The sequence below is a fragment of the Oppia nitens genome, unplaced genomic scaffold, assembly GCF_028296485.1.
Source record: "Oppia nitens isolate AA-2021 unplaced genomic scaffold, nextdenovo-longstitch-racon4-pilon3 scaffold1_pilon_pilon_pilon, whole genome shotgun sequence".
NCBI classification, from domain to species: Eukaryota; Metazoa; Arthropoda; class Arachnida; order Sarcoptiformes; family Oppiidae; genus Oppia; species Oppia nitens.
Genome location: NW_026533199.1, coordinates 13,336,305 through 13,355,054, shown reverse-complemented (window position 1 = coordinate 13,355,054; position 18,750 = coordinate 13,336,305). Strand labels below are relative to the sequence as shown.

The 18,750-nt window shown below is 18.0% G+C and overlaps 2 protein-coding genes across 2 annotated transcripts; one reads left to right on the top strand and one right to left on the bottom strand.

Annotated features, from left to right (window-relative positions):
- Nucleotides 1–8,091: 8,091 nt before the first annotated feature.
- LOC128951822 (uncharacterized) lies at nt 8,092–11,534 on the bottom strand. Its single transcript, XM_054297101.1, has 4 exons — nt 11,411–11,534; nt 10,017–10,938; nt 8,770–9,285; nt 8,092–8,343 (listed from the first exon to the last, which is right to left on the bottom strand). Exons 1-4 carry the CDS (start codon nt 11,525–11,527, stop codon nt 8,216–8,218), a joined length of 1,683 nt encoding a protein of 560 aa, XP_054153076.1. The 5' UTR covers nt 11,528–11,534; the 3' UTR covers nt 8,092–8,215.
- A 2,409-nt stretch (nt 11,535–13,943) lies between these two features.
- On the top strand, nt 13,944–17,098 carry LOC128951863 (uncharacterized). Its single transcript, XM_054297150.1, has 4 exons — nt 13,944–14,251; nt 14,835–15,792; nt 16,309–16,821; nt 16,929–17,098. Exons 1-4 carry the CDS (start codon nt 14,132–14,134, stop codon nt 17,060–17,062), a joined length of 1,725 nt encoding a protein of 574 aa, XP_054153125.1. The 5' UTR covers nt 13,944–14,131; the 3' UTR covers nt 17,063–17,098.
- The last annotated feature ends 1,652 nt before the right edge of the window (nt 17,099–18,750 follow it).

The window sequence follows — 18,750 nt, the reverse complement described above, 5'->3', positions numbered from 1 at the left end:
TTTTTAATTGCATTTAGTTCCCCCAAAGATGAAAAATTATTATTTTAATTAATATTTAAATTATTATAATGACTATTAAATAATTTTTTAAAATTTAAATAAAATAAATATTTTTAATTATTTATACAATAAATAACTAATGAATTTGAGATATAAATATACAATTAAAAGTAGATTTTAAAAAATTTAAATCTTGTAAAAATTTCTTATTCATATATTTAATCACTATGAAATAAATTTTAACTAATATATAACTATGAAAAAATTGCTTCAATAATTTACTCACAGTTTAACAACTAATTATAAATTTTAATCAAAAAAAAAATCTAAAAATAAACTATTATGTTTAATAATAAATTATAATTATAAATATTTTAGGTTTAAATTCAAAGTTTAATAATTTCATTATATTCACATAAGTTAAATTTACTTTTTTATTTGTTAGTTTTATTTATTTTTTTAGTTTAATTAGTCAAATAATTTATTTAAAAATAAAATTATATAATTAATAATTTAGTTCTGATATTTCTGTTAATCGAAATTATTTATGTAATTTTATGTAAAATTAATATTTTTAAAATTATTGTTTAATTATACAGTTTATTAACTTTTATATTTAAAAAAAAAGATTTAAAATTACCCAATTTTTAAATATAATATTTATATTTTTATCATTTTTTTATATTAAATATAGTGTTAAATAAAAACAATATTCTAGTAAACAATCAATATATCATTATATTAATTGATTGATTAAATCAAAACTAAATAATACTCTATTGTATTTGATTGTATGTAAATAATAGTTATAATTTTATAACAACTTTATTTATATATTGTAAAATTTATTTCCCTAATATTTAAGTTTGATATTAATTAATTTATTTTATAAAAAAAACTATAAAGTTACAATTGACATATTATTTTTGAATTAAATATTTATAAATATTTATTTTTTTATTTAAATCAATCAAACAAATAATTTTTGATTAGTATGTAATTGATTGCATCATTATATAGAAATAAATAACAGGATATTACACACAAAAAATAAATTATAATAAAATATACACAAAAATGTTTTATTCCTTATATTCATAAATAAAATATTTGTTTTATTTTTTAAAAAGTTTTGTTGTATCATTGTCTTATTTATTATATATATATAAAAAAATTATAACTAAAAAATAATAAAACTTGTTTTTAGTATTATATTATTTTACAAAAAAATATACTAACATTTTTTTTGATATAAAAATATTTTAGAAATGTTGTATTTTATTATTTTTTAAAAAAATATATGTTTATATTGTTATTATGATTATAAAAATTTTTTACAATCTATTAAATCATTTATTGTCTAGTATTTAAATAAAATAAAAAACTACATAAAAACACATAATAAATAATAATGAATTATTTTAAAGGTATTTATTTATTTTTTGTTGTTGATAATAATAATATTAAAATTATTTTAATTTATATTTAATTAATAAATATTTTTTTATTATTATATTATTTATCAAGATATTAATAAAATCTATTATAATTGCATTAATGATGATAATATTGATAACATTGATTACCAATTTTACACTGATACAATAATGGACTCATGGAAATTGCCAATAAGTGTATTTTTAATTATTGTTTTTAAAAATATAATTAACTATATTATTTAAGTACTGTTTAAGTTTTTTTTTAAAAATTAACATTAAACTAAGATTAACTATTTACTCAATTAATAACAATTAATAACTATATTAATAATTTATAATATTAATAATTAATTATGTGATTGGTTTAAGTAAATATTTAATCTTAGTTTAATTTCAATTAATATTACTAATTAATTATTAATAATATTTTTAAAATGTATTTTTTGTTGTTGAATAATTACATCTAATAAATATTTTATATATAAATAAAATTAATTCATCACTATATACGGTATATATAGTTAAATATAGTATAAACATATATAAATTAATATTTAAAAAAAATATTGTATTATCTTGTTTAATATTTTTAAATTTTGTTTTTTAGAATATAATTTTTAAATATAATTAAACTATTGTAAATTTGATATTGTTATTTTAATTAAAAATTAATTGCTATCTATTATGGAAACATAATAACACAAAACTAATTTGATATCAATTAAAACTACAATACAATTAAATCAACAACAAAAATAATAATTATGACTTATTTTAAAGGTTGTATGTAATTGTTGTTATTAATAATATTTTTTAAAAACATTATTTTAAATTAAAATTGTTTTTGAAACATGTTATGTTTTTTATAGATAGATAAATTACAATATATATATATAAACTATAATAATGTTGTAGATGACCTTGATTATCAATTTTACACTGATACAATAATGGACTCATGGAAATTACCAATAAGTGTATTTTTAATTATTGTCGTTAAAAATATAATAATTAACTATATTATTATTTTTAGCACTGTATAAACATTTTTTTTAAATTAACATTTTGTTAATTATATTTAATAATAACATTAATTGTAAATTAATTATATATAAAAACTATATTATTGTATTCAATAATAATTAAAATTATGATAAATCTAATTACTGTATATTATTGTCCTATTTTTTTAATTGATTTTTATTTTGTTTTTTATAATTATTATATATTTAGATTATTTTATATTTATTCAGATATAATTTATATGTTTAAAAAATTGTATTTTACACAATAATAATACTGTAATTAAATATTAATGTTTACTGGATAAAAATATATATTACATTAGTCTATATCTATTAATACTATTATTGTATTAAAGTAAACAAATAATATATATATATATAATTAACATATTGTTTGTTATAATACAATAGTTTTTTTTAAGTATAAATATACTGTACTATATTAAAACATTTTAATTTAATTATAATATTAGTATTTTTTATTTAATAAAAAAAAACAAAATAAATAAATTCATTTCAAATTTGTTTATTATGTCATTAATTATAAACTTGTTATTAATTGTTGTATTTTATATAAATATAATTAATTTAATTAATTGTCGACAACAACAACAACAACAACAACAACAACAACAACAACAACAAAATCAATGGGGAAACTATTGGCGCAATCATTTTACTGATGAGGAACGTCAATGGGCTAGAATATTATTTTGTAGTAGGTACATTTTTTTAAAAAAATAATTATAATAATTTAATTAAAATAATTAATAATTATATATATACAGTATATTTTTATATTTTCTATTAAAAAGTATTTATAATAATAATTATTATTTTTTTGAAAAAAATTAGAATACTATTAACTAGAAATGTCTAATTTATTTAATTATTATATAATCAAATTAAATATTATTATAATATTTTTTTTTAATATATGGTCTAACTATTTGCATTATAGTTAATTAAATAATATTATATAATTGTATAAAATAATAATTATAATTATATTATTAGTTTATTATAGTATAATTAATTTTTAAGGCTTCAATAACGCATGTATATTTTTGAATTAAAAATATATTAATTAATTTAAAAAAAAAACTAAAACATTACTAAATATATATACTGTATATATATACTAATATACTAATTATAATGACAAATGTAAAAAACAAACAAAAAATAAATGATGATTAATATCAGATTTAGTATTAATCAACATTATAAAAAAAATTAACAAAAAATATTAATTACTATTAGAAAATATTTTTATTTATTTATTTTTTATTTTAATTATATACTTTATTAATATTTTTATTTTAAGGTGATTGTCAACACATACATAAAGATCTGGACCGCTATAATAACTGTGCCAATAGACACTACGGTGATCATAATAAACGTTTACTGGGGCACCGGCAATATTTTAGCCAACAACACCAACAACAACATGCTAACAACAATAACCATGGTCATCAGCATCAATCAAATATCAATAACAATCATGGTCACCAACAACAATATGTAGGTTATCGTGATTGTTATCGGGAGTTTCATAGGACCTGGTCATCCTACTACAATGGACAGCATAATGGCAATAATATTATGCAACATTTTGTCGACTGTTTTCGGGGTGCTGTAGACAGGGATCATATGAGACAGTGTCAGGACTATGAATACGATAGAGATTATGACTAATAAAATATTTTTTTTATCATTGATTATCTATGCTTGAAAATAATAATTTATTTTATTTTATTTTATTTGTTAATTAAAAAAAATTAATTATCTATCTTAATTAATTAGTAATAATAAATAATTTTTTTTATTGTATAAAATTATAATTTATTTTTTAAATAAAAATATTATTTTTAAAAATAATATCATCTAACAATATGTATCAATTATGTAATTATAATATAATAGACAAAATAAAATGTTTATCTATTAGTAGTAATAGTTATAGTTATAAAAATAATAATAATAGTTAATTAGTAATAGTATTAAAAATTTTTGCACATATTTTTTTAATTAATAGTTTTCAATGTAAAAAAAATATATAGTATTTGCTTAGTTAAAGTGATCGGTTATTTATTTTTTAATTATAAAAACATTTTAATAAAAAAAAATAGTATTATATATATATATCACCCAGTTAAATCGCTGCTAACAATATTACAATAATATTTTCTAACTTTATTACCAATTATTGTTGTGTTCAATATATCAACAAACTCGACACCACCAGTTAGTTGTTGTAAAATAATAGGAAATTTTTCTATAAATATACAAATATATAAATTAGTATTATTTAAAAAAAATATATAATTATTTATAATTTACTTTATAAATTATTATTATTATATATAAGCAAGAAACAATAATTTAATTGTTTTAGTAATAATAATTTAGTTGGTAAATAATTTAAGTTATTTACTATTAGTAATTAATTAATTAATTAATTAATTGTTTTAGTAATAATAATTTAGTTGGTAAATAATTTAAGTTATTTACTATTAGTAATTAATTAATTATTTAATTGTTTTAGTAATAATAATTTAGTTGTAGATAATTTAAGTTATTTACTATTAGTAATTAATTAATTAATTAATTAATATTTTTTTTCAAAAAAAAAATACAATAATTAATTAAAATTAAAAAATATAATAACAATTTTAAAATACATACTCGAAACTAATTGTTCAATTTCCCCATCGGGTACCGTATGACCTGATTTAATTACTACATACAGTTTCAGACAGTGTAGGCCTATCCTATTGTTGACACCTACCAGTGCCACATCATCTACCGATTGGTGTTGTTTCCTAATAAACTGTTCAATACTGTCGACATCAATAGTAAGTATATTATTATTATTATTATCATTAATATTATTATAATTTATATCATTTAGATTAGACATTATTGTAGATAAATATTTATTTATTTAAAAAACAATACTTTTAAAAGTTAAAACAAAATTATTATTGTAAAACTAATTCAAGTAAAATTCAATATTTATTTATATATTTTTTTTGTAAAAAAACATGATAATAATATTGTTTTTATGAAAATAATAAAAAATATGGTATAATATTTAATATTTGAAATGTAATTCAATATCTTATGAATAACTAATTGAAAATTATTTTATTTATTTTTATTTTATTTTTTTCAAAAAAAGCTGTGTCAATAATTTATTGAAATTTTTTTATAGATTGTATTACAATGCAATAATTTTTTTGTTTTATTACAACTTAACTTTATTTTTTTATTTAACTAAAAAATTTTTTTTTAATGTTTTTTAATTGTATTAATAATGTGTCAAATAGTTTGCTGAAACAAATAGATAAATATAATAATAATTGTAATAATATATATATATATATATATATTATAAGTAAATAGTTTATTTAAATTAGTAAAATATTAATTAAATAAATAATATTATTTATTATATAATTATTAATTTCGTATTTAGGATAATTTCTAATTTAATGTTTAATTTATAAATAAATTATACATTAATTATTAATAGTTTATTGAATTACAGTTTTTTCAATAAATAAAATATAATAATAATTCTTTTATTTTCTAGACAATAATATAATTGTTAAATATTATTTAAAATAAAAAAATTATTAAAAAAAACTTATTAATTTATCTTATAATTATTAAGCATAGTTATAAATAATTATTAACTATTTAAAAATAAAAATCTATAGTATTTTTAAAAAAATATTTTATGACTATTATTATTTAAATTCTAGTAAATTATAATAATATTATTATTTTCAAATTTAATGAATAATAATTATTAATTTAAATAAAGAAAATTAAAAAACTGTTAAAAAAATTATATATTTATTTAATTAAAATTAAAAACTAATAAATAAAATTTTTGTTTGTTTCTTATTTAATACAATTGTTTTTTTTTGTAAATAAGTAATTAATTAATAATAGAAATGTTTATATAATGCACTAATAATGTATAAACTATAGTACAGTACATAATTATAATATTGAAATTAAAAAAATATTTAATTTAACTAAACATAATTAAATAAAATTAAATAAAATTATTTATATTATATATTTTTTAATACTTAACTATTAATTTAATTCAATTAAATTTCAAAAAAATACGACTTCTCACTATTTCTAATTTTTATATCAATAATTAAATAATTAAATTAATAATAATAATAATAAATTTACAGTTTTTATTTAAATAAAAAAAATTTATCGAATCTCGTAGATTTTTTTTATTTTTAAAAATATATTGAAAATTAAATGCTATCAATAATTTAATTTATAATTTTAGTTTAAAATATAATATAAATTCGACTATTAAATGTTAGTTTTATTATCTAATATAAACTAAACAAAATTAAATTGTTAATCAACTAAATAGTTTGAATTTAAACAACAAAATTAGATTATAATTTAATTTATTATTTTTTTAATACTGACTAATTATGAAAACATTAAAAGTAAATAATAAATAAAAATATTTGTTTAAATATAATATAATTTACTAAATTAATAGTAATGTTTATACATAATACTTTAATACTAATACAATAAATTATATAATAGTACATAATTATTATACTTTATTTAATTATATTTAATATAATTAAAAACTAATATTTAAATCATATTATAATATATTTTATATTTAATTATTAAATCAAATTTATAAAATTTTTTCTTAAAAAATATATTGACAAGACAAAGAGCTAATTTTTTATGTCAATAATTAAATAATTAAATAAAAAATAATATTTATAATGAGTTTACAGTTTTTTTTAATAATAAAAATGTTTATCCAATCATTTAAGATTTTGATTTTTAAAAATTTAAGTTATAATAGTAAATATAAGTTTTATAATATGATAAATGTTGAACTTGAATAGTATATTATAGTTTATTAATCTTTAATTTTATATAATTTATATTATTTTTTAATTTTATATAATTTATATTATTTTTTAATTTTATATAATTTAAATAATTTTTAAAAAAAATATAATTAAAAGTTAATGGCCTATCTTTGTTTTTTAATTATTAATATATTATTAAAAAATAATAATTTACAATTAAATATTTTCATAATAATGTTAATATTATTTATAGTAAACTATATAACTATTATATTAAAAAATATTAATAGTTAATTTTTTTTTAATTTATCTAACTTTCCATAAACTTTAATATTAATATTATTGAAATAAAAACTTATGAATAAGTTATTGGACTAATCATTTTTTTTTTAATAAATATTTTAATTAATATTTAATAGTTAATATTTTTATCCATACTCTCCAATAAAATAAATATACAATATTTTTTTTAAAAATAATTTTTAATTATTATTTTTTTATCATAGCAAATCAATACAAACAAAACAAACAATAATAATAATATCAAAAAAAACATAATTAGTATAATAATTAACAAATATAATAGATATATTAACAATTTATAATTTTTATAAAATATATTTAAATAATAACAAAAAATTTAACATAATTTTTATAAAATAATTCGATAGTTTAGTAATATATATATATATATATATAATATATATGGAAGACATTGTTTTTTTTGCACACAATTTAATTATTATTATTATTATTATTTTTGAACATTTTGATAAAAATATCAATCAAATCACATCACAATCAACAACAACAACAAAATTTGTTAAAAAAAACAAAAAACAAACAATAATTTAGATAATTATTAATCAATTATTTCATTTTTAATTAGATTTCTATAATAGTTTCGGTCGACTTTCCCGATGGATGTCCGATGAATGCTATCGACAAACACAACACCGGCTTTCAATTGTTTAGTATAAGCCATAGTATCTGAAAAAATTAATTAATTAATTAATAATAATTAAATAATAAATAACTAATATACTAATTAAATAATAATAATTAAATAATAATAATTAAATAATAATAATTAAATAATATACTAATTAAATAATATACTAATTAAATAATAATAATAATTAAATAATAATAATTAAATAATAATAATTAAATAATAATTAAATAATAATAATTAAATAATAATAATTAAATAATAATTAAATAATAATAATTAAATAATAATTAAATAATAATAATTAAATAATAATTAAATAATAATAATTAAATAATAATTAAATAATAATAATTAAATAATAATAAATAAATAATAATAATTAAATAATAATAAATAAATAATAATAATTAATTAATAATAACTAAATAATAATAACTAATACTATTAGTTGAATTGAATACCTGAAACAAACTTCTGTATATCATCGGCGGTAACTAAGTGTCCATTTTTGATGACCACATAAGCCCGGGGCCAATGAGTGCCGACTGAATTGTTGACACCTATAACGGCAACTTCGCTGACGGCCGGATGGGTCAACAAAAACTGTTCAATTTCTACGGGACTTATATTAACATAATGATTGTCGACACCAATCCTGAGTACTTCCTTAATACGTCCAACAATGAACACCCGGTCCCTGTTGTCATAGTGACCGATATCGCCAGTTCGGTACCAACCGTCCGCATCGATAGCCTCCTGATAGGCCCTGTCGTTGTTGAGATAGCCTGAAAAACAACGACCCGTCAAACTTCTGACCAGTAGTTCACCATCGGTGTCGGGTCCCAGTGCTTGACCACTGGTCAAGTCGACAAATTTCAATTCACATCCCGGTGCCGGTGTACCCAAATTACCCGATTGAAAGTCATCGTTAATATCCGACCCATTGGTTACCCATAGAAATTCGGTCATTCCGTAGCCTATTATATAGAAAAATAATTAATTAATTAATTTTATTATTTTTTTCTAAAATGTAATATTTAATTTTATTTAACTTTTTTAAAAAAAATAATAATAATTTAAATTATCATGTTCATCTTGTTTTTAAATTATGAATATATTATTTAAAACAAATAAAAATAGACTAAAATTTTTTTTACAGTCATTAAAATATAATATTAAATATAAAATATTTATTTAGAATAATAATAATACTGTACTGTAATAATAATGTTTATATATTATAATAAATTACATACTTAAAAATAAACTAATATAATTATATATATATATACATTTATGTATATAATAATTTAAATAAATATTTATAAATATTTATATATTAGAAACTTTAGTTTAGATTATAATTATATCAAACATAAAATAATAATCAATATTTTGTAAACTGTTTATCAAAAATAATTAAAAAAAAATCTAACAAATATAATAAAAGTAAAAAATAATAAAATATTAGTTTAATAAAAATAATAATAAAAAGATTTTTGTATAAAAAAAAGATTATAACTTAATATTTATATAATTATTATATTATTGAACATATTATAATCACTATTTTCAATTAAAACAGTTTATCTCAAATAATTTTCTAATATTTTTTCTTTTTTTAAAAAAAATTCCACAAATAATTTACAGTATTTATTATTAAAAAAATTATTAAAAAATAAATAAATAAAAATTTTAAAAAACTAACCTTCCTTAAATTTGACACCATATTTCGCGATAATCTCTTTGGCAATATTACCGGGAAAGGCAGCACCGCCTGAACTAACCACACGTAGACTTGACAGGTCATACCTATCCACACAATCACTTTCAATTAGACGGCGACCAAAACTGGGAAACGTTGGCAAAACATTGATCCCGTATTTCTCGACCGATCGAAACAATACCCGTTCATCGAAACGGCCCATCAGTATCAAGCGGTGACCTTTACTCAGTTGAATGGGTAGCCAAGCAGTACCGCTTATGTGACCCAGGGGGTAGGGTAGCAAATTGATAGTCGTGGGTGTGTCCTCTAGGGTTACAAATTTTTCCCGTTCCTCAGCTGCCTGTATGAACATCCTGTGCGGTATTTCCGCACATTTCGGACGGCCAGTACTACCGGATGTATGTACGAGAAACAGTTGGTCGGTATCGGGTTGTACATCAAAATAGGGTATTTTAGTTAGTCTATCGTCACGGCCGTCGGCCAGCAGCTGGTCATACGTTACAAACATATCGGTGTCGGTGTTGTTATCGGTGTTGTAATTGCCATCAAATACTACAACAAGTTTTATTGATAACCCTTGTTGTTGTTGTTTATCATCATTACTATTGACTACTAGTGTATCAAATTTAGGTAAATCTTCGGCTGATGTCATAACTATAGTACAGTTAGCATCCCTGACCTCCCTGTCCACTTCATAGGCTTGAAATGTTGGACTCAACGGCATAAATGTTACGCCCAATAGTTTGATGGCAAACCTAATGACCGCGTGTTGTATAGAATTTTGACCCGATATGGCTATCAGATCACGTTTGGTTACCCCCCGATTGACCAGTGCTACCCCCAGACTGTTGGCCCGTTTTTTTAGTTCACCAATTGTTAGACTTTCATCGGTTACAGCATCGATCTATTGACAATTATTATTATTATTATTTTTTAGTTATTTTAAATAAAATAATTAATTAATTAATTAATATTATATTTTTTTTAATTTACAATATTATAATAATAATTAGTTAATACTGATTCTGTTATTAATAACTATTATTATTATATTTAATTAATTAATATTTTTAAATTTTTTTATTATAGTTAATAATAATAATAAGTATTGAGTTGTAAAAACATTTTTATAAATTAAAAAAAACAACTCAAAAAAAATTATTATTATTTATTTGTGATTTTATATAATATTCAAAAATAAAAAATAAAATAAACTATCTTGTTAAATTTTGATTGAAACCCTTTAACCTAATTAATTATTAATAGTTATATAACAAAAATAATAATAATAATATTATCAAATACTTTAATACTTTAATTAATTATATTTATAAAAAAAGTTATAAAATAATAATAATAATACTAATAATACATACCAAACAAACAAATTTATCATCTAGCTTAGATAATTTATCCCATAAATATGAGCCGGTAACATTAAATTTACTAATAATTGGCTCATGTTTTGAACGTAATATTTTGTCCTCGCTCATTTTTGTTATTATTATTATAAATTTTTAACAAAATTTAATATATAATAATATAATTGTGTAATTTAATTAGTAGTAACACAACAATTACACAATAAATTTATTTTACAACTAATGATAAAAAAGTAATTAACAAATAAATTTTAGCTAAAATTTACAGTATATATATAAAAACTAATTTCTAAAAGTTATACAGTATATACTGTATATAAATACATTGGTACAGCTAATTGTGCCAACTAATGGGTATATTTTTATAACACCCATCAAAAAAAAAATAAATTACTGTATATTATTATTATTATTGAAATAACACATACAGTGTATATAAAGTAAACACAAATATGTATACATTGAGAAATGCGCATGTACATTTTTTTATATAGTATTATACAGTATATACAGTATATATATTGTATAATATAATTTGTATTACTATATACTAAAATTGTATATTACATTATATTACTGTATATTATATATATATAGTATATAGTAATACAAATTGTATTATATAATATATATATATATATAATACTACATAAATTATATATATATACAGTATATATTGTGTGGTAAGCTTTACACATACATTACACTTACAAAAAAAAAAATTGTTATTTTTGTTTATTATTTTTATGTCTATTATAATATGCGTACTAAAAATATTTTTATTTTTGTCTGTTTAAATTAAAAACATATTGTTGATATCAAATAATATTATTTATACAATAATAATAATAATACTATTAATATATAAGCTTATTATTATTATAATGTTATTATTGCAAATACAGTATATATATAGTGTATATAAATATATAAAATTATTTATACATTGATAATAATAATAATAATTTTTTGTAATATAATATCCTTGAGTTGTAAAATAAAATTAATAATAACTATTATACTATTGATGTATTTGTATAATGTATTTGAAAATACATTTTTTTACTTCATATTGAATGTAAATTACAATTATTATTATATCAAAAATTACTGTAATTATTACAATAATAAACAAAAACTGTACAATAAAAATAAGTAAATTTTTTTATATACATAACAAATATTTGTATAATATTTAATTAGAAAATCTCAAAAAATGCAAATAATTTTTGATATAATTAACTAAACTTATTATTTATAAAAAACCAACATTTTTTAATTAATTGATTTATATATATATATATATATATATATTTTAAAAATTCATTTATTTAAAAAATAACTGTATATATCATTTTTTCAAATATTATAAGTTATAATCTATAACTTTTAGTAAACAAAATTATAATAATTTATTTTTTTAGACAACTATAACTTTTATGTTGTTTTTAAAAACAAAAAGTTTTAAACAAACATTTATTGACAAAATTAATTAATAAACAAAAATTATTTTATTATTAATATTGTAAACAAATATTATTTTTATTAATAATTTAGATAATCTAATAATATTAATAAATGTTAGTTGGTTAATATAAATATATATAAATTACAATATATAAACATTTGTGTATTTATTAAATATTTTAATAATAATAACAAATTTTCTTAATTAATTAGATTTTTTTATATAAAGTTAAATATTATTATAAATTTATTAGAAATATAAATGCTATTTTTTAAAATTTCTAATAAATTAAAATTAACTAAATTAAAATAAGCAATTTTCTAGTATATCTATACAATAAAAATAATTTTGTACTTATTTAACAAAATTTTTTTTAAATAAATAAATGATTGCAATAATTGTGGACATTTGAGTACAAAATACTGTTTTCCAAAAAAAATAACTACCAGTGCATTTTGAGTCTATGATTATCAAATAAAATAATTAATGATGATTACCTTGATGATAAACAATTTATATAGATAATTGTTGATAAATACATACACACTAATCATATATGATAACATAAATATGATTATAAATGTTTTTTTTTTGTTGAATTATCAAATTATATTAAGACAAAAAATTAATAGTTACAAAATAAAATGTTATTCAAACATTATACAAAAAAATTTTTTTTTTAATAACTATTATGAAAATTATTTAGTAAAACATATATTAAATATAATAAATATATTGAGATAATAAAGTTTTAATTAATTTTTTTTTAAAAATTAGGTGCTAAATTATAAAATAAACAAATTTTAATTAGATGCGATAATATATTATCATTTATATATATATATATATATTTGATAAATTATATGTGCATTTGATTTGCCAAAACAATATTTATAATTGTGTACATATTATACAGTATATACTATATATAAGTACAGTATAACAAAATTAATTGAAACAACAAAATTAAAGTAATTTTCTATATAAATATAAATATTTTATATAAATAAATGTTTAGTAATTAATTTGAGATCAAATAGTTTTTTTTGTGTGTATTAAAGTCTATGTGTTTTAAATAGCAAATAATTTTGTTTAAATTTTTAATTAAATATTGCAAATTTTGCCAACTTTTTTGCTCAAAAAAAAAAAATATTTAAAAAAGTTATTTTGTTGTTGTTGTTGTTTTTGGAAAAAAATAATATATTTATTTTTGTTTTTGAAAAAAATAGTAGTCCTAATTATTAATTATGCCAAATAAAAATAATATTTTATATTCAAATGATAAACCATTTGAAAGTCCCATCAAAATAGTTGGCGCCTATTTATGGGACAAACTAAATAAATTATCAGATGATCTAGTTTGTTTGGTGAGTTAATTTTTTTTTTTGTAAAAAATATAATAATTTTAGTTTTTTTTATAATTTTAAACAATAAAATACAAATAAACAAAACATAAATTATGAGATGATCTAGTTTGTTTTGTATGTTACAGTAACATATATTAAACAGCTATTTATTTTTTTTAAATATGATAATTTAATTTAAATTATTGCATTAATAGAAAAATAATTAAGTAATTTTAAAATTAAATAAAATATATAAATTTAATTATAATAAAACAACTAAAAATTTATTGACAAACTATCAGAAAATATATTTTCAAAATTAATATTTGTTTAAATAAATTATTTACTAAACTTTTATTAGTATAAACAATAAGAGTGATATATTATAATATTTAAATTTATTTTTTTTATAAAAAACCTAGTTATAAGTTTTAAACTAATATATATATATATATATATAAATTTTATGTTATTTTTTTATTAGTAATAAACTTAAATAGATTTTATATTTTGAATGTAAAAATACTATAATTATTGATTTATTAATGAAAAAATAATAATATTAATTACAACAAACAAAAAATATATCTAAAAATACTATTAGATCGACGCACGTACTGATGAACGACTAACAATTGGTGAACTGAAAACACGTGCAAACAATGTATCGATGGCTCTCATTGGCCAAGGGGTCACCAAAGGGGATAGGATTGCATTTTCCGGTCAAAACTCTATACAACATGCAATCTTGAGGTTTTCAGCTAAACTATTGGGCCTAACATTTATGCCATTGAGTCCTACATTTGAGAGCTACGAAGTCCAACAAGAGGTCCAGAGCGCCGGTACTAACATTATAGTCACATCCAGTGAAGACTATCGTAAGTTTCAACGTGTTTTCGACGACAACACCAGTAACAGGAATCCCGTCGTAAAACTTGTTGTCGTATTTGATGGCGAACTACAATCAAGACAACAACAACATCAGGATATCAAACATATAATATATGGACAGTTGTTAGTCGAGGGTAGTAGTGGTCAACAATTACCGCAAATACCCTACTATGAGGTCAACACCGATACGGATCCATTGTTTCTGATACATACGTCCGGTAGTACTGGCCGTCCAAAGTGTGCAATGATACCGCACCGTACGTTCATTGGTGCGGCACAGGAGACAACATTTTTCCTGTCCTTACATAACAACAATAATAATGACAACAACAACAACAACACTGCGGCTAAAAACAAGCAAACTGTATGCGCAATGCCCTACCCGTGCGGCCATATATCGGGCACCTGTATGATACCGTTGCAACTGATATCCGGAGCCCAGTTGGTCATAATGGGCGAGTTTGATGAGGACCTACTGTTCCGGTCTATTGAAAAATATCGGATCCAAATATTGCCGGCGTTTCCCAGTTTCGGTCGGCGGCTGATTGAAGGCGATTCCGCCCAACTGTACGATCTGTCGAGTCTGCAGCTGATGAGCACCGGCGGGGCCGCCTTTCCCGGACATATTGCCCAACAAATTATCGACAAATATGGTATCAAATTTAAGGAAGGTATGGATAATATATATTTGACTATTATTTCATACACACCCCCTACCCGCCCCACCCCATCTCCTAACAATTTAGGCTATCTCTAAACTATCTTATAATAAACTTAAAATTATTTATAAATTTTTAGATTATAAAAAAAGTTTAATTTATAAATATTGAGTAAAGTATATTAAATTTTTTTCAATCTAAAATATATATATTATAAAATAATTTTTTGCATTATTTAAGTTATAAAAGTTAATAATAGTTAATAAAACGATTATTAATGATATTAATTTTACTATATATATTATATTAATAATAATTACTATTTAAAATTATTTTACAAATTTATATTATTATAAATTGAAAACTACAATATAATTATTGATAATATATTTAATATAAACTAAATTAATTTTTATGCGATATATTAATTGATAAACAAATTCAAAAAAAAAATATTAATAATACTTTTGATAACTTAATTTAAAAATAAATAATAATTTATATCTATATAATCTCTAATCATTCAAGCATACGGTATGACTGAGTTTCTATGGGTAAGCACTGGTAGTAAAATTAACGACAAATTTGAATCGGGTAATGTGGGTCAAGTGGCACCGGGATGTGAGCTGAAAATTTGCGATTTATCTACCGGTCAGCCATTGTGTCCAAATCAAGACGGAGAGATATGTATTAGAGGTAACAAACTGTTTATGGGTTATCTGGATAGCGATGACCGGATAAATCGTGAGGCCATCGATGAGGACGGTTGGTATAGGACTGGCGATATCGGTCACTACGACCAAAGGGAACGGCTGTTCATTACGGATCGGCTGAAAGAAGTGGTTCGTATAGGTATTGACAATCACTATATCAATATGAGTCCCGTTGAAATCGAAATGTTTGTGTTGACTCATCCGGCCGTCAGTGAGGTAGCCGTTGTCGGTGTCAACAACTCGGCCGGTACTCATTGGCCGCGAGCTTATGTAGTCCGCAAACCGGGACATACAGTTACCGGCGATGATATTGTCAAGTTTGTTGCAGGTATTTGTTATATATATATATATGATTATATATATATGAATATAATTAGTTATTAATTATTATTATTATTATTATTATTAATTTTTTATAATAATTTTTTTCTACAGATATGTTAGCCTATACTAAACAATTGAAAGCCGGTGTTGTGTTTGTCGATACCATTAATCGGACATCCATTGGGAAAGTCGACCGAAAATACTATAGAAATTTAGTTAAAAATGAAATATTTGATTATAAATAAATAAAATTAATTTTTCATATAAATATTTTTGTTTATATAACGTTAACAACAAAAAAAATATATAAAGAATTTTTATTTTTTTATAATCTTAAGTATATATTTTAATTGATTTTATTTTTTTAAGAAAACTTAATGAAATAAATAAAATATTAGATTTTTTACAACAGTTTTTTTACAATTATCTATTTTATAAATAAGTAAATAACATAAAGTAAATAAATGAGATTGCTAAATATTATAAATAATCAATTTAACATTTTTATTTTTTTTTATCATTTAATATATTTTACAGTAATTCATTTAATGTATTCATTTAATAATTAATGTATTTATGTGTGTTTTATAATTTATAAAACCATATATAATATGTATTAATAATAATTTATCTTTATTAATCTTATTGTTTTTTTTAAATAATTATATTATAATTAAATTGAAAAAAATACTTTTAAATTAAATGTTTACTAAAATTTAACAAATTATTTTTTAATTTAATTAATTAATTTTTTTTGAATAAACAATGCTAAACTTAATAATTAGTAAAATTTAAAAGTTTTATCATAATTTAAAAATAAAATATAACCTAAAGTCTTTATGACTGACAATAATATATTATTTTAAACTTATTTTTTATTTATTTATTTTAGATTTAGTTATTGAATTAATTGGTACTAATTTTTGTAATAATAATAATATAAACTTATATATTATATAATAATATATGTAAGTATATATATAATTAATAAAAAATTAATAAAAATATATTTTTAATTAGAAAATTTTTTACAAACAGTCAAACTTTTGCTAAAATATATTTAAATTATTTTTTATTTAAAGTTGTTTTTATTTATTTATTTTTGTAATAGCTATTTGTAATATAATAGCTCTACTAATTTAAATTATTATAACATAAATAATTAAAATTTAGTTTTTTTTATAATTTAATATATTTTACAGTATGCCAATAATAAATGCTAAACCATATAATTAGTAAAACTAAAAAAAAAAGTTTTATTTAGTAATTAACAAATAAAATTAAACGTAAACTCATTATGAATGACAATTAAATAATAATATAATATATATATATATATATATTCATGTATTATAAGTGTTTTTACATTGCAAACCAATAATGATTTTAATAAATCATGATTTTCATTGAAATTTATTTAAGGTCTAAACTGACTGGCATTATAACTAATTTTATATTATGTTGTAATTGACTTTTTTTAAAAGTATAATTAGTAATAAATTTCTTCAATAATAATATTTGCAATAATAATTTTGCAGTATTTTGAGTATATATAATAATAATAATAATAATAATAATAATAATAATAATAATAATAATAATAATAATAATAATAATAATAATAATAATAATAATAATAATAATAATAATAATAATAATAATAATAATAATAATAATAATAATAATAATAATAATAATAATAATAATAATAATAATAATAATAATAATAATTTATTTCAATAAGAACTTGTCTAAAGGATACATCAAATAAAATATTCGTTAATTAGTTTAACAAATTTGTTATAATTAATTAAATTACCGGTATATATATGCTATAAACTAATAAAATTTATATGTTTAGTTAGTAAACATATTTTTACAAATTTAAATATTAAATTATACTAAATGTTTTTTTTATATTGCAAGCCAATAA